We start from the raw sequence: 17,770 nt of genomic DNA, 5'->3' as shown, positions 1-17,770 counted from the left end.
AAATGTCCTCTTTTCCGAAGTGAATACAAATTAGTTCCTTGATCGCTACGGAAATTCGGGACGTGCTCCAAATCCAGGGTAACTCGTCGGCAATTAAACGCATGAAGTGAATGTTTACGCTGGTCGTAAAAAAGCAGGCGAGCGTCAAAGCAAGTTGGCGTATCAAAATAATGATGCTTATCTTATCTGGAGCGCGCACTCGCCGAGTCTCAAACCTTCTTGATTCCAATGAACGGAGAATCGCCGCAGTGCAGCACCGATTTCCACCTCGCTTGAGACTTAATATCAAGAATAAATACACAAGTGCGAAAGCAAAACAGCCAAAGTTTGCCAATGGGACAGACGGAACCCGGCGGCCGAAGAGGCTGGGCCATTTCGGCCGGAATTCTCTCCACGGTAAGTTTAAAAAAAGTCCCAAAAATTTTGCAATTTTTCCTTCAAAGATTCACTTCTTATTTTGATAGAAAATTTCTGCATACTTAATTTCTGCTTATTTTTTTATAACCTGGAGTAAAAAAATTAAACGTATTTTGTTGAATTTAATTTTGATTTGAAAGCTTCAAGCCGGGGGGTACCTGGGACTGGCGATCTCGGCCCTCGCCCTTTACTACTGCCAAATCGAGGCGAAATTCAGCACTAGCGACGTGGGATTCCTAGTCTACGTCACATACTTTTACAGTGAGTTCATTTTCTTCTTCGTGAGACACGAAAGTGAATGTTGAGATAAAAAAACTTGTCATTCGTCGCTATCTGAATTAGTCACTCTCTCGCCAATTGTCCTTTTTATCACATTTTTTTTCCACGACAGATGCCGAGTGCCGCGAGAAAATCGGCGGGGACGTCATCTGGCCCGACCAAGAGTTCCCGACGGCCACCCTCACCTGGCAATGGGCCGTCGCCTTTTGCGCCATCAACGGCCTCTGGCTCTTCTCCAGCTTGTTTTTGACCAGTAATTTATTCATAACTATTTAAAATCGAACCAAATTTTATTGGAAATCTAAATCAAATGAGGTTCAATCATTTTCTAAATATTTTGAGCTCCAGTGAATTTTGTCGTTAAAAAATTTCACCTTCTGAATTTTGAGTTAATGAAAAATGTTGATATATAATCTTTGCAGTTGCCGGTGCTGCCCGCGGCAAGAGTGGTTTCTTCAGAGTGGCCATTCCTGCGCTGTGGCTTATCTCGACGGCCGCCGTCCTCGTCGCTGACGTCGTCGCCTCAATCATGTACGGACTGGACCTTGGAAAAGTTCTGGTAAAAAATTACTCTAAAAATTTGGGAAAAATTGATAAAATTGGTTTCATAGAACGCGAGTGAGAAACCGATGTTGGCGCTGCTGAGCTTCTTGGATTCGGGCTCGCAGTTGGCCCAATTAGCGGCCACCATTGAAAAGTCCGTTGCCATCATCCCCTCGATTGCCCTTCTGATCGCAGTGGCACGCGGAGGGATTTTGTGGGTGCTCAACGCCATCTTCTTCTTTGGCGTGCTCGTTTCCACGATCAAATCAAAGTAACAAGAAAAATTAATTAATATATTTAACGAAAATATTAGAAAAAGTATTGTTTAAATCCATTAATTGAAAACCCAGACCTTAAAATTTTACCAAGAGCTAATTAAAGGTTTTGATTATTTTTTGTAATTTTATTAATTAAAATTGATAGACTCAATTATTTATGTTTTGTGCTCTATAGTCTCGTCACAACAATTGAATTTGAATACTTTTTGATACTTTTTAGTCTTTTTTGATACGTTTCTGTGGCATTGGCTACTTTGATATTAATTAAAAATTTCCAATAGAAGAGCAAATCGGTCGGCGCCAAAAGTGTTGGCTCAGCAACCTCCCGAGCAACCCAAACGTGGAGATCAATTTTCGCACCAACAGCCAAGAGGGGTGCACAACCCTGCTTTTGAAAAACACGGAGAGGAAGACGTTTACGCCATCAGCACCAAACACAGGTAAAATTAATTAAATTTTCTATCAATAGAATTAATTAGTTATTATTCAGCGAAAAAAATTTAATTTTTTTTAATTTGTATTTAATTTTTTGTGAAAATTTTCTGACAATTAATCGATATTCTTTTCTTTGAAATATTCAAATGCAAATTATTTTTCATTTGGGAAAATAACTTTCAGAAAAAACTTAATCTTTCGTTTTTTGAGAAACAAGTTTTTAATTTTGGTCCGAAATCCAATCTTCTAATGTAAAAACAGGAAACCAAGATTTTGAACTGAAAAAACCTTTTTTTATTTCTGAGAAAAAATTTTGGTAATTTCTTTCGAAGGCGTGCTCGCGACCCTGAAATCGTGGCGGCCGAGGCGCGCGCCGAGCTGCGGAACCAGCGGCCGTGGTCGTACCTGGACCCTGAACCTGAGGAGCTGGAGCGCGTGAAGCGGCGGCCGCGGACGCCCCCTGCCGAGGAGTGGAGCTTCAGCCCCGACTCGACCCTGAAACTGCCCCGCGCCACCCTGCACCCGCAGCCCTCGGCGCCCCACCCCTCGCACCACGCCTACCACTACCCCTACCCTGACCAGGCGTACGCGAACCGATACCTGGACACGACCGGACGCCACAACCCGTACCTCAAGTGATTCTTCCAAAGAAATTATTAATTGTGCCATTTTTTACAGAAATATTTATACAGGTTTTTTATTCAAATTTGTGACTTTTCTGTGCAACAAATTTTTTATTTATTTCTACTAAACTCTCGCAAAACGTCTTAAATGAGAGAATTTTAAATAAAGTTATGCCACACATATCATAATCATTGCATTTTTAATAACTTATGAAATTAATTTTGATCTTTATTTGCAAATTTCGGTCCATCCATTCTGTTATTTTGATTTTTTATAATAACTATTTCAATCTCACGCAAGCACAAATGCAGACATTTTGCTAAGATCTTAAGTGTCTAAATTTTTCATCAACTACGTTTATATTATCGATTAAAATTTAATGTTTCATCTAAAAAATTTAAATTGTAAAATAATGCAGACTAAAAAATAAATAAAAATAATCAAGGAAGAACTCCTTTGGTAAAATTTTGAAGTGTTCAAACTAACAATAATTATTAATCAATTGAACTCTGATTTTGGTATATGTATTTACGAGAAAGGATTGTGAATCGCAACATTTGTTAAAAAGAACACAAATACAAATGTGATCTAATTATTGATGAATTATTCCAAATTTATTAAGATTTTAATGATCGTTTCCAGTTCTCTCTGTTTTTTTTTTTTTTTTTTTTAAAACTAAAAATAATCGTTTCCCACGACAAAGTTGGTGAAGTAACGATTTTATTTCAGAATTTCCTGCTCTCATTTATTGTTATAAAGAATCGTCGTCACAAACAAAAAACCTCAAACTGTTACGCAGTCTCTCCTTTTCCACTTTGATGCTAGAATAGGAAGTTTTGTGACCGCAGAGATAGTTCAACGGACGCGTGATAGCATCTCAAAAACTGCTGTTCAAAAATCAAAGTCTCAAACGCGCTTCTTAATATTCTCATTTCTCGGATTGCAAGAGTTGGCAGGTGGGAGACTCGTCTTTTCAAATTCGCTTAAAATTCGATATTAATCTTGGAAAGAATTTGCTTGGCAAACAAGGATGAAGAAACACGCCCTGCTAGATTTTTTTTTTTTAATTCGTCTATTTATTTCCAGCGCTATCAATTATTTTGCTTTTGATGCGACATGTGTTGGTTTAATATATTGATTGTTTTACTGCTGCAGAGTTAATACCGGGGCGATTGATAAGCGCGCGATATCGCCCGCCCACCATGAGTCGCTAGTGCGTGTCCATCCACCTTAGTCTTGGCAGGCGATGGCCTCCGAAATGATGTCGCCCAACACCAGGGTGATCGCCCTCCTCGCCGGCGCCCTCGGCACAGTGAGTCTTTTATACTATCATTTTTTTTTTACCAATACTCTGTATTTTTCTTTTTAAAAACAAAATTGTTGCTAAATTGTAAGTAGTTTTGATTATATTATTGCTTTCCAAACTTTATGGATGATATTGACAAAGTAAATTAATTAATTGTGATGATTGAAGCAATCAATCAAATTGAAGTAGGAAACACTTCATGTTATAATTATTTAATACTTAAAAGCTTATTTCATTACAAACACTTTACATATCAACAAAGCTTACATCAAAATTAACCGATTTTCAACCATTTTATTCACGTTAAGTTTGAACAAAATCTGTAATTTTGCTAGTTGATTTCATTTGTAAATTTTCATCTTTATTGAAGAAATAAAGTAATGAAATTTCCTCAAACCTTCGCCGAGTTTTCTCCTCAAAGAAACTTCTTCGACATTCATATAATTTAGTCACCAAATACTCTCTAATTAATGACACAGTTTCGCTCCAATTTTGTCGAATCCAATTAGTTTTCGTTCGTCCTACACGTTTGAAAGCATTTCGGTGAAATCGCGGGTGTGGTTTTGTTTCGTCCGTAATTCGTCACAAAAGATTAAAGTCAGCCTAATTGAGACATTTTCGTGATAACGCTAATCCCGGTTTGTTCAAAACGAGCTCTTTAGATGTTTGCGCTGAAAAATTATGACCGCAAAGAAAAAAATTTGTGACGACTGAGAAGCAAAATGACTAATTCGCGAGCGGTGCGAACGTCAAAGCTTGTGCGGCTTGGGATAATAAAAGACACGTCGTAATTATTGTTGATTAACAGATTCCAGCGATTGTTTGCTCGGCAAACTTGCTTCCACGGTTTAAGTTGCCTTAATAAAAGTCAACATTTCATTTGTCTGATAATGAAGATGTATAATTATATCTTCTTAGTTGACATATTTGACAGCAAACCTGGACGCAATCAATTGGAATTTCTTAATATTTAATTTTCAGAACGGTGCAGAACGGTTTATTTGTTTGCATAATAAAAACATTTTTTAAATCTTATTTAAAAATGATTTAATGTACAAAAATAAATACAAAAATTAAAAAAACTTCAGATATTACTAAACAAATTCAATTTTAATTCGACAATTTTTTTAAAATTATGAATAAAAATGTTTTAAAATTTTCCTTTCATTAATCAATCTCATTTTCGAATTTATTCTATTTATTACATAAAATTAATTTGTTTGAAACAGTTTCAAGCGTTGTGCTGGGGAAACATGGCTTTGCTGGCCGTGATTGGCCACGGCGACTGTCCTCTTTGGGACGCCACCAGCACCTTCCTGATCGCAATGCAGCGAATGTACTTCCAAGGTATGCAAATTTTGAATTATACAAAAAAAAAACAATTGTTAAAAATAAAAAAAACCAGAGCGAACGTGTCTGAACAACCCGATAAACCCGAGCTTGCCGGCGTTCAGCTGGGCCGAGAGCATCATGGGCCCTGGTTCGATCCTCGCGTGGATGATCATCCTGCTGGCCATCGACTGCATCTGGTTCTTCGCCTCCCTTTGCCTGATCGCAGGTGCGAGAAAATCGCTCCAAAACGTTTCAATTCACTTTTTATTTAGAAGAAAGTTGATTTACGGCCGAGTTAATAAATAAACTTGATTTATGTTGGCAGCGTGGAAAAGCTCGCGGCTCACGTTCACGAGCATTGTCAGTGCAATGTGGTGCGTGGTGACGTCAGTGGTGATCATCGTCGACTTGGTCGCATGTGCCATGTTCGGAGCTGATTACGGAAAGATTGTTTCCGTGAGTAATTAATTCATTACAATTCAAAGATAAGATGCCTTGTTAGATGAAAATTATTTAGGTTAAAATTTTTTAATTAGATTGACTTAAAAATCATTTGATAAATCTTTTTCTTACAATTCATTGGATTTTTTTAAAGAAGAAACAGGAAAATTGAAAAATAATATTTAAAAAACAAATTTTCAATTTAAATTTTGATGTCGATCTTTTGGTTTTATTTTGCCAATTTGCCTGAAATAAACTTGGTTTGGTGTAAGTTTTACCAATTTTAATAGAGCCAATTTGTGGGGGAAAAATTATTTTATAAATTTCCAATAAGACGCATTTTTAAAAATTTCAGTTATCTTCCAATTAATTCAATAATTCTTATAATTCCAACCACAGACCAATGCCAAATGTTCACAAAAATTATTATTTGGCCCTTTTTTTAACACAAGAATTTAATTAATAACAATTAAAAAAGCTTTTCCGTTTTTATGCCGAGGGACAAAAGATGGATCAAAAAACTATTCCCACGCTAGGCATTCGTATAGAAAGCAGAATTTGTGTGAAAATCTAGTTTCTATTCTTTCTAAGGAGGCTCCGATCGCGCATTACGCATACTTGGCCCCACCTGCGGTCATCATGACGCTGGTCGCGCGAGGATTCGTTCTGTGGGTCGTCAACTTGGTGCTGCTGACCCTGCTCGTCCGATCTCTGCCGGCGCTTCGCCAACACAAAAAGGTGCGACGACACGAGCTAATTTACCAATTTTTTTTTATTTATTATCATAATCCTTTTAATTAATTATTGCAATATTTGGAAAAAATTTGCAAATAGGCGGTGAAAGAGCACGAGCGGCAAATGGCCATGGTCGACTTGTACGGACCACCCGCGCCCGGACACGACTCGTTCCACAACCACGGCTTCGTGCCCGACTACACCAGGTACACGCACACCCGCCACTTCTGATGAATTCAAACATGTCAAGTTTCAACAGAAAAATACGAATCTCCAAAAATAAACTTTTTTTATTTTTTTTTTTTTATCAAAATTTGAATTATTTTTGTAAATATTTGGCTTTTGTAAAAAATAAAATCTAGGCCGCCGAGCAACCAACCCCCCCGCGGCTTCACCATGTACCCCCGGCCCGACTACTCGCCCCCTGGCAGGAGGGTTGGTCGCGCCAGGTCGGCCTCACCTGTCAAGCACTTCGCCCGCAACAAACCCAGACAAGGTGCTTTGAACTCTAATGCGACCTTTTTCAAGGTGATTCTTTTGCTAGGGATTTAGACAAAACGATTCAGAACTCGTAAGATTTGAATCACTTTAAATCCATGGCAGCAAAACCCCTCAAAGGAATCACAAAATAACAAAAAAAATTATATAAAACTGAGGCTTTTCTCTCTGCTTTTCAGGTTACTGACCTCCTCGCTTTTGCCGCCTCGCCTAATCACAGAAAAGAAACTAACATTGCTTTTAATTCCCTTAAAATCGCCATTAAACAAGTTTGAGAATAAAAAAAAAAAATCACAGAGTTTGCCATGCTTTCTATGGACGTGTGCGCGGCGCCAGTCGGTCGGCCTTTGTTCAAAATAATAATAACAGCGAGAGCAGCTTTTTCTATATCGATCTGGGTGATTGACAGAGCGGAATGATGGACTCGACCGGCAGCTGCGGCACTTCCTCCTTTCCACTCTTTGCCGAATTTTCAATTGCAATTCAAGACGTTAAATCACTTCTGTTTGCGCGCCAACGGTAAAATCTTATTACAAAAAATTAACTTCCTTGAAAATGCAGTAATAAGATTTAGCCTTGAAATTTACACAGTTACGAAGAGCCAATCTGACATGATATTTTATCAATTTATCAAGAGGAAAAAATTACAAGTGAATAGTTTTGTTGATGATTCTACATAGCAGCAACTTACAAAACATTTCAATTAGAAAGTGTCAGAGAGAATCAGTTTTAAATTATGCAATCACAAGAAATTAATTTATTGATCTTTTTTCTATGGAAGAATTTTGCTTTCTACAACGTTGTTATTAAGATCGTCCATCCTTCAAATAGAAAAGCAAGGGGAATGATGAAGAAAATGCTGTTTCTAGTAAAAAGCTCCGTTTCTTATAAAACTAATTACATTTAATCCTCTCTCAGCATTGACGATGCAAACCCAGATGGAAAAAAGTAATCAACACGACTTTAATGAGTGACGCTGTAGCTTTGAATCATTCAAACGCACTGCCGAGCGCTCATTTCACGGCCGAACGAACTTTTGATTTATATTGCGCCAAGTGTCACTCGCACTCTCTCATTACAAGCAAACCGCCGCGTCCAATACAATCGCCGTGATTATAATTTGATATGTGCACAAAAAAAAATGTATTCATGTTGGGCTGAATGGAGGTTGCGGTGGGCCGCGTATAATTGATTGGCCCGCAGTAGAAAGGACGTTTGGCGAGGAATGCGCGATCTAATATCAAAGATCCACTTTCTATCGCGTCCGTTTTCACGCTCGACTCGTGTTTTCTGGTGTTTGGGCCTAATAATTGAGACAGTTCAGTTTTTTTCTATTACAAGATTTATTATAAATCGTCATAAATTACATGGTTTGGAACAAAAAGTAAAAGTACATTTTATGAGCACGAACAATAATTTACTTCCGAGAGAAAAGGCACAAATAACTTTCTTACTTGCACAAACTATATAAATAAGAAAGAAAATTTTGATAATTTTTCCATATTTAGAGCAAATAGAGATTATTCGGTGAATTAAATCTCCTAATTTCACTTGCTTGAAATTTGCCAATTATTTCCCTTGAAATGAGATGCAAATGAATATCAATCAAATGTGACGAGGTGCAAAAGTGTTCTCTCTCGGTTCGATGGACATGTGGCTTGGCTTTAATTTAAATTTTAATTGAAGAAATTGAAAACGCACCGGTCACGCCTTCTTGAGATGGACGATGCGCACGTTTTTTCTGGAGGGGATGATTCGGACGTTGGGCTGGCGCCTCCGCCTGAAGAAGTTGGGGCTGCCGGCGAAGGACGGTGGCGCCGGCGTGGTGCTCGGCGGAACGACCATGGGCGGCAGTTGGATGCCGCCCTTGGGCGTCCTGCGGGGCGCGGGCGGCTCGTCCACCTGCTCGTGCACCGCGTACTCCTTCGAGCCCTTTGTTGGTTGCTTGTGACGCTGGACCGGAGGCGGACGAGCACCACCGCCTGAAACGGCAACATCGATTTTCACACAAGACCTACTCACCACCCTCGCAATAATTGTTCCCTCGCCCAATGCAAATATTAACCATCAATTATTGTTTCGTCAATTTTTACTTAATTCACTGGAGATTTAGGCTTTATTATTAATTTTTTTTTTTTGCAGATTTCAATTAGTTTTATTTCTAATAGAGAGGAAGAATTTTTATTTTTTTTTGTTTGCTGTGAAATTTATTTGCACTTTCAGGCAGAAAAAAACATTTTTGTGCCGTGCTTTGATCAAACCCACCGCTTTTTTCATGAAAGAGTGTTTTTGGCGTTTTTGCGCGACTATTGTCAAAACCAGCCTTGCTCAAGTCTAAATCATATTATTTGCAAGGGTGACACGCCTAGCTATGAGAATAATTTTTTTACGCAATCCATTAGAGCACAAACAGCTGCGGCTGAAGCGGAGATTATTCTTTATAGCCAACCCTTTTTTTTAAGTATAATTTTGGTAAAATACCTTTGAAGAAATCTGCGCCGACTTCGTTGCTTTCGTTGGACTCGGACGAACCTGAAGATCCGGACTCGTTGGACTCGTACGAGGATCCGCCGCCGCCGCCGCCGAATCCTCCGTCGCCACCCCACGGCGGCGAGTGGCCGAAGTTTGTCGGCGGCGAGTGCGACTCGGCAGGGAAGCTCTCGACCTGCACGTGGTAGTTTCCAGGGTGGCTCTCCACGTGCGACACCAGCGGTTCGTACTCGATCGACTTTTGCACCTTCACCGAGGGGATGATCGGCTTCCAGCTGCCTGCGAAATTTATTACAAACGAAAAATTAAAACAATTTGGAGTTAACAATTAATTAATTCTCTATTGAGCTGGAGTTTTAAAATTATAAACTTATGAAATTTAAGTTATTTTAAGACAGTTTTGGTTAATTCCTTTTTTATATATTTAGTTGAATTGTCACATTTCCTTCCGGAACGGCATTTTTTTTTTCTAAATTTAGAAAAAAAAATAAAAAGACATTATACAGAAAGAAGAATAAACACGAGATTGTCAAGCTATTCAACAAAATAAAGTATTCATTTTAAATAAAAAATTATGTTGATTGTGTTTATTTTCGGCACGGCTAGTCGCACATTCAGCGGATATAAAAGTTTGAACCGCGTGTTTTTTCATGGCCGGAGCTAGCGAGGGCGAAAAACTTAAAGATGTAATAATGCGCCAGACTCTGCGGGCAAACTTCAAAAGTACAAATTGACTTGCTTGCAGAGGCGAGCGAGGGTGCCCGCAGAGAAAAACGTGCCGACTTTGGGATTTTCTATCTCGCGCGCGGAAACAAAAGCAACGTGTTTGGTTTTATCTCTCACGTGTGTGTTTTGACGCCCGCGGCATGCAAAAGTGGAACAAAAGCAGGAGAAGAAGAGACCGCGAGAAAGAGATGTTATTATTTAAGGAGTATAAAGATCGACCCACGTGCAAAAGAGAGGAGCCGCCGAAAGAGAAGCCCAGGTATTTTAATCCAATCCATTTTCCCGCAGGGCTTCGTCCCAGACCGTAGCAAAATCAATTCAAACTCGCTGGTTTCAAAGAAGTTTTATTTAAATTTTCAAATAATTACAACGAATGACAAGAGTTTTTGATCAGAACTAATTGTTATCAGATATTGTGTTTGTCAGCATTAACTTTTTTACCTTCAGATGTGCAACTTCTCCTATGTATATGTTGAATTTTCTGATCAATCAATTTCTGACAGATGCATTTTCGGACAAATGACTTAATTTACACTGAATGATATAAAGATATTATGATGTGACAAAAAATGATTTCTGATTTTAGAATTCGGGATCAATTACAAGAATTATTGAAGATCGGACAATTTTTCATCGGAATTTTTTAATTAGAAAACACGGTAATTGAATATATTAATGAATTATTTCCAGTTGACTAATTAGTTAGTTTGCTTCGATTAGATGAATCAGTGTTGCATGCGGAATGAGAATAATTAGCTCTGAATAAGTAGATCTCATTGCACTGAGAAAGCTCAGCTCCTTGGAAACGATTATCTTGGCCACAAAAGCCACCGCCGACCTCCCTGCGCATTTGTCCTGCTGGAAACACGAAAAAGGTGTCCGCGTAAATTGTTTTACGAGTTCGCAATAAAGATTATCGTGGGCGCTCGAAAGTGGTTCTGCTTGTGCAAAAAGTGGTCGAGAGCAAATTGATGGCTCGTGCTAAGCCGGTCGTGCAAGCGAGGAACACATACGGTGGGTGCCCAACTACCGAGAATCGATTTGCATCAAGAGCCAGTGGAGAAAAAAAGAGCGGAACAACTGGGAAGCATGTGTCTGATCGATTAAATTATAGAGAGATGTATCATTGTGTCACATGGGCATGGCAAGTACAAGAATCTTTTTCTTTTAAAACCAAGGTTTTCAATTGGAAAAATATTTAAATTGAGATAAAAAAATTTAAAAACTTCAGATAATTAAAATATTTCCGTTAATTTGAGAAAAAATTGACTTTTTTTCATTCATTATTATAGTCCAGGAAAGAAAAAAGTTTCAAAGTGGACAAAATTCATGCCAGTTTTAAATTTTCACCATCAATTACAAAGAGAAACATTTTTCAGAGATTTCTGTAGGTAAAAAAGTACCTTTGAAACACTTTGAAAGGTGGCGTATTTTTTTATATTTTTTTGCAGTAGTTTGTCTATTTCTGTGAAAAAATTATGCATACACCAATAGATAGGAAATTTAATAAGCTTTTAAAACCTCGCCTTGTTTTCTTGAATCAAACAATTTTTAGCGCCCAAAATTTTTATTGTTTAAAAAAGGTCAGTTTTTTTGTCACTTTTTTATTGTATTTTGTAGTTCTAGCTCTTCTGGTAAACATTTTAGAAAGAAATGTTCCATATAAAACTTGAAGAAAACTTAATTTTGCACAATTTATGTATTTAACATTGGGGGAGATTCAATAGACTTAGCTCTCCCGGGAAAAAAGATATCTCGGGATAAATCAAAAGGGATAAAATTTATACTTCTGTCCCGGGTTAAATATTTTTTGTCCCGCCTTCAATTTTTTGTCCCCAAGTCATTGGGGGATATCTTTTCTTGGCCCCCTCTACGGGATAAATATTTAACCCGCGCTAAAATCAAATCAGCTGGTAAATAAAAGGTCGTCAACATGCTCGCAAACTTTTTAGATTTTGGCCAATTGCAATGAACAAAAAAATTAATTTTTCAAATCAGAATTTTGTGAGGATCATGGAAATGAGGGCAAAATTGAAATCTAAAGCTAACACAAAAATCTGCATCTAACTTAATTTAAAATTGCATATTTATTTTGCTCAGAAATTTCTAAAGACCTCTTCATCAAAGCGAAATTATGCAAGGATTTTTTTAATCTTTTGAAATTTTTTGCACGTGAAATTTCAAATTTCTCAACTCTGAAAAATTAAAATTCTCAAGCTTATTTTTTATTTGTAGATAAATTAAATTCGCCAATTTTTTTTTTTTTAATTACACTTAACAAATAAAAAAGGAAAAAAAATTAGTGAACGTGAAAAAGTAAAAAAAAAAAAGAATTTGCTTTTCTTTCATCTAAAAATTCACTACAAAACGACTGCAAGCGACTCCAAGTTGACTACAAACTCACTACAAAACGACTGCAAGCGACTCCAAGTTGACTACAAACTCACTACAAAACGACTGCAAGCGACTCCAAGTTGACTACAAACTCACTACAAAACGACTGCAAGCGACTCCAAGTTGACTACAAACTCACTACAAAACGACTGCAAGCGACTCCCTTCCCTCCCTTCCGAATTGAAATCTTGTCCGGCCCCCGATTTCCCCAAATTGTGTAAATGTTTTGTGATGTCAGATTAATTTTTTTTATTTTGCTTACGGCTGCAGTACGGCGAGTATTGAGGGCGGAGGCAAATTTCTTGTTTGTCTCAGTTCAATGATGTATGAGTTTCAGTGAGTTGTTCACTAGTACTGTAAGCCTATTTCTCCGTAATGTAAATTTTTGACTCAGATGCTTTGACTTGTTGTGGAGAAATAAAACGAATATGAATTGAATTGACTCCAAGTTGACTACAAACTCACTACAAAACGACTGCAAGCGACTCCAAGTTGACTACAAACTCACTACAAAACGACTGCAAGCGACTCCAAGTTGACTACAAACTCACTACAAAACGACTGCAAGCGACTCCAAGTTGACTACAAACTCACTACAAACTCACTACAAAACGACTGCAAGCGACTCCCTTCCCTCCCTTCCGAATTGAAATCTTGTCCGGCCCCCGATTTCCCCAAATTGTGTAAATGTTTTGTGATGTCAGATTAATTTTTTTTATTTTGCTTACGGCTGCAGTACGGCGAGTATTGAGGGCGGAGGCAAATTTCTTGTTTGTCTCAGTTCAATGATGTATGAGTTTCAGTGAGTTGTTCACTAGTACTGTAAGCCTATTTCTCCGTAATGTAAATTTTTGACTCAGATGCTTTGACTTGTTGTGGAGAAATAAAACGAATATGAATTGAATTGACTCCAAGTTGACTACAAACTCACTACAAAACGACTGCAAGCGACTCCAAGTTGACTACAAACTCACTACAAAACGACTGCAAGCGACTCCAAGTTGACTACAAACTCACTACAAAACGACTGCAAGCGACTCCAAGTTGACTACAAACTCACTACAAACTCACTACAAAACGACTGCAAGCGACTCCCTTCCCTCCCTTCCGAATTGAAATCTTGTCCGGCCCCCGATTTCCCCAAATTGTGTAAATGTTTTGTGATGTCAGATTAATTTTTTTTATTTTGCTTACGGCTGCAGTACGGCGAGTATTGAGGGCGGAGGCAAATTTCTTGTTTGTCTCAGTTCAATGATGTATGAGTTTCAGTGAGTTGTTCACTAGTACTGTAAGCCTATTTCTCCGTAATGTAAATTTTTGACTCAGATGCTTTGACTTGTTGTGGAGAAATAAAACGAATATGAATTGAATTGACTCCAAGTTGACTACAAACTCACTACAAAACGACTGCAAGCGACTCCAAGTTGACTACAAACTCACTACAAAACGACTGCAAGCGACTCCAAGTTGACTACAAACTCACTACAAACTCACTACAAAACGACTGCAAGCGACTCCAAGTTGACTACAAACTCACTACAAAACGACTGCAAGCGACTGCAAGTTGACTACAAACTCACTACAAAACGACTCTCAAAATGCGCTAAAACACGCAAAGCTCGTTCTCCCTTCATATTTATATACCACCTCGCTTAAACATCCCAACAATTTTACCATCAATAAGCCGTCAACTATTTCGACTGTTGAACCAGCTGACCTTGCTATCAATTTTGAAACAAAAAGGTCAGCCGCTAGTAATAAAAACATAAATAAATAAAACCAAGTCAAACATTTTCTTGACTTTGGCTGAGCTGAGTGTTCATTGCAGTTGCACTTTTGACAGCCGGCAGCCGGTAGCCAGCCACTGGTTCAATACTTGATTTGATAGCCATACGAAAAAGATGTATTTGCCCAAATTAACTTTGACGAAAAGGTATTTAAATATTTGGGAAACCTTAAGATGAAAGAAAAGCAAATTCTTTTTTCTTTTACTTTTTCACGTTCACTAATTTTTTTCCTTTTTTATTTGTTAAGTGTAATTAAAAAAAAAATAGGCGAATTTAATTTATCTACAAATAAAAAAATAAGCTTGAGAATTTTAATTTTTCAGAGTTGAGAAATTTGAAATTTCACGTGCAAAAAATTTCAATAGAAAAAAATCCTTGCATAATTTCGCTTTGATGAAGAGGTCTTTAGAAATTTCTGAGCAAAATAAATATGCAATTTTAAATTAAGTTAGATACAGATTTTTGTGTTAGCTTTGGATTTCAATTTTGCCCTCATCTCCATGATCCTGCGCGGGTTAAATATTTATCCCGTAGAGGGGGCTAAGAAAAGATATCCCCCAATAACTTGGGGAGAAAAAATTGAAGGTGGGACAAAAAATATTTAACCCGGGACAGTGGTCTAAATTGTATCCCTTTGGATTTATCCCGGGATATCTTTTATCCCGGGAGAGCTAAGTCTCTTGAATCTCCCCCATTATCTCCAAAATCTGAAGCGGAAAGATTAAAAAATGAGGTTTTCCTTTTGGTTGAAAATTAAACACGGACCTAGAAGGCTCCAAATCACCTGAGGTTTTGCTCTATTATATTGGATGAATCGTGCCAATTTATTATTAGTTAGTCTAATCCGTTTAAAATTAAGAAACTTCAACTGAATTTTTTCTGTCAAAATTTTACGCTTCAAATTTGAGCGGCTGAGAGGAAATTTCTATGAATTAGCACGATTCGTCTCCTTATTATGACGGGCAAAACTTCAGGTGATTTTGAGCCTTCTCGGTTTGATTTTCTCCCATAAACAAGAAACCTCATTTTTTAAAACCATTTTGCGCATTTGATTATTGCAATAAAAAAACCGCTTAGATTGGTTGTTGTGCTTTGTCATACGTAATTTTATTGTGCTGAAACTTTCCGCCTCGTTTTAAGAACAAATAAATATTCATTGTTGTTCTTCCTCTGAAGTCAGAATGGATTTTGTTTTTGACCCAAACTTTGGAAACTAGCTCCGGTTTCCACATCCTCAAAGATCAAAGGCTTGCAAGGAATTTGAAATTTAATTAAAAGCTCAAGGCCGGTAGAGTTTTGCAAAAACGCTTCTCGTTACTTTAATCAACAAGGCGCGATGCTCCAAATAAAAGGCGAAAATCGATGCAAACGAGCGCGAAAAGCTTTTGACTTTCTTTCTTTCTCTCGCCGCGCGGCCGTTACGATAAATTACACGCGGTGCTCAATGAAGAGCACCTGTGGGCTAGACGCATTAATTTTTTTTTTCGGCCCGTCTCTCGGTAGAGAAGGAAAAAATCTCTCGGGGCACTGACCTAGATGATCGCGAGCGCGCCTTTAATTCGATCGAGAGCCGCGCGCGCTTTTCACGTTGATTGAATCGCTTAAATCGCAGAAAAATTCCAGCGGATTGCTTTTTGCGCGCAAAGGTCGTGAAATTACCTTTGTCGTCACGGACAAAAAGAGTCAACAGACCGCGTTTTTCTGAAGCAAAACGTTTTGAACTCTTCTCACAGAATTCCATTGTCAACAATTTATTCAACAGGCTGGAACATTTTTAACCATCACAAAATTCTCTCTGAATAAAGGAAAAAATGCTTTGTATAAAAAGGCGGAAAATTGTATTATTCTTTAAAATTGGAGACGAAAACAGTGATTAAATTGGTTATTAACAACGATAAATTTCAAATTTTGTGATTATAAAACTTTTAAGTTTTTAAACCAAACATTATTTTGAGATTAGGAGAAGAAACGATTTTCCCTTAAATATCACTTTGAAAGTTTTTACTCAGATTTAAACATTTATCTACTATCTTTGCTAGTTCATTTATTTAAAAAACACGTTGATTTCGCCAAAAAGTTGAAACATTTTTAGCAAATTAATCATTTCGGACCTGATTGCTTTTTTAAATCAATTTTAAAGAATTAAGAAAATTGTTAGAAAACCGCTTTTCAATCGTTTGAAGCGAAACTGACATGAATTACGGCTGCAATTTTCTCTTTTCGAATGGAAAACCGCAGAATTAAACGGTCGAAACCGAAAATATGCTAAGGCGTGCCGCGCGGCGCTCGTTTTTCATTTGACAAATTGGCCGGCGGCTGACAGGCGGATCGTCTTAGTTAAGATGAAAATAAAAAACAATCTCACCTTGTTTCGAGCAATCGGAGCACGAGGAGGATCCTTTGAAGCCGGGAAAGTGGTGACGCTGAAACAATGCAAAAAATGATGATACAGAACGAGAGCAAAGGTCTCTCTCTTTCTTTCTCTCTCTTTGCACTTTTGCACATTCATCGCGTGGCACTTCTTTTTACACTCGCTTCGTGTCCTTGCACATTTTTGGGTTAACTGGACAAAGGAGAAGATGACAAAAGAGAGAGAGTGCATCCGCGTTGCTTATAATAAATTTAGACCGGAAATTTAAAATAAAAATGCAATTTACTTTAACCGTGAAATTGAAGGGGTTATAAAACTTTGAGAAATTCAAAATTAAATATTAATATAATGAATTTTAGAATAATAACAAATTTCTTATGGAAATTTTCTAAAATGATTTTTTTTTTTCACAAAAATTTTCAGACCAAAATTAATAAGAATTTCACCAAGTCACGTTCAAATCACATCAAATAAGATTAAAAATAAATTCAATTGACCAGTCAATCAACATAAAATATTTACATAAATTTGATAAGAAACGGTTGATAAGTTGTTGTTTCAGTGTATAATCGTAAGCTTCTTGCAAACAACTTCGTCAATTTATGCGTCATAAATTATTTTTTTATTATTTTATTTCTTTTTTTTCTCTCTTCTCAAATCTTGTAGTTTTTCATTTATAATTTTTGAATATTTGGATGATGTATCTCGAGAGGCAGAGATTGCCTTGTGGTACACCAATAAACTTAATTTGCAACTAAAGCAATTTTTTCCTCAAGTTTTCTTTTCAATTAAAACTGTTTAAATATTCTTGAGTTTTCAAAAAAAATTTATGTTTTTTGTTCACATAATTTGTTGCGATTTTGATTGAATTGAAATAAAAAATAAACACTTACGTTGAACACGTGTCTGGAGGCGGCAGGGACGTACTGGGGGTGGTGCAGGAAGAAGTTGCGCGGCCCCACGTGTCTGACCTGCAGTTTGGGCTTTCGGTGATGGAGGTGCAGCGGGGGCGGCGAGGCGAGGGCCGCGGCCACGAGCGCCACGGCCAGCACAGCGACGACGCTCCTCATCGTGGTCAGGGCGCAGCAACACTGCCACCTCCGGCTCACCATCC

General features: G+C 37.6%; 3 protein-coding genes across 4 annotated transcripts; 2 read left to right on the top strand and 1 right to left on the bottom strand.

Moving 5' to 3' along the window:
* The first annotated feature begins 206 nt into the window (after positions 1-206).
* Positions 207-2,764, top strand: LOC132197053 (uncharacterized). Its single transcript, XM_059620094.1, has 7 exons — positions 207-396; positions 558-678; positions 809-949; positions 1,119-1,255; positions 1,308-1,510; positions 1,799-1,957; positions 2,285-2,764. The coding sequence occupies exons 1-7, from the start codon at positions 334-336 to the stop codon at positions 2,589-2,591; spliced, it is 1,131 nt and encodes a 376-aa protein (XP_059476077.1). The 5' UTR covers positions 207-333; the 3' UTR covers positions 2,592-2,764.
* Positions 2,765-3,396: 632 nt separating this feature from the next.
* LOC132197694 (uncharacterized) lies at positions 3,397-8,967 on the top strand. 2 transcript variants are annotated; one of them, XM_059621155.1, is made up of 9 exons: positions 3,397-3,532; positions 3,732-3,888; positions 5,112-5,229; positions 5,288-5,440; positions 5,540-5,670; positions 6,250-6,393; positions 6,490-6,596; positions 6,753-6,886; positions 7,068-8,967. In XM_059621155.1, exons 2-9 carry the CDS (start codon positions 3,823-3,825, stop codon positions 7,073-7,075), a joined length of 861 nt encoding a protein of 286 aa, XP_059477138.1. In that variant the 5' UTR covers positions 3,397-3,532; positions 3,732-3,822; the 3' UTR covers positions 7,076-8,967. The 2 variants fall into 2 exon arrangements, with proteins under 2 accessions (XP_059477138.1, XP_059477137.1); XM_059621154.1 differs by having other exon boundaries at positions 6,247-6,393; positions 7,068-8,005.
* On the bottom strand, positions 8,198-17,768 carry LOC132197695 (uncharacterized). The gene is made up of 4 exons (XM_059621156.1): positions 17,550-17,768; positions 16,651-16,708; positions 9,370-9,657; positions 8,198-8,870 (listed from the first exon to the last, which is right to left on the bottom strand). Exons 1-4 carry the CDS (start codon positions 17,766-17,768, stop codon positions 8,593-8,595), a joined length of 843 nt encoding a protein of 280 aa, XP_059477139.1. The 3' UTR covers positions 8,198-8,592.
* Positions 17,769-17,770: the final 2 nt, after the last annotated feature.

Source organism: Neocloeon triangulifer, unplaced genomic scaffold (assembly GCF_031216515.1).
Source record: "Neocloeon triangulifer isolate White Clay Creek 2 clone unplaced genomic scaffold, ASM3121651v1 ptg000012l, whole genome shotgun sequence".
In the NCBI taxonomy this organism is placed as follows: Eukaryota; Metazoa; Arthropoda; class Insecta; order Ephemeroptera; family Baetidae; genus Neocloeon; species Neocloeon triangulifer.
This window is presented reverse-complemented; position numbering and strand designations above follow the sequence as displayed.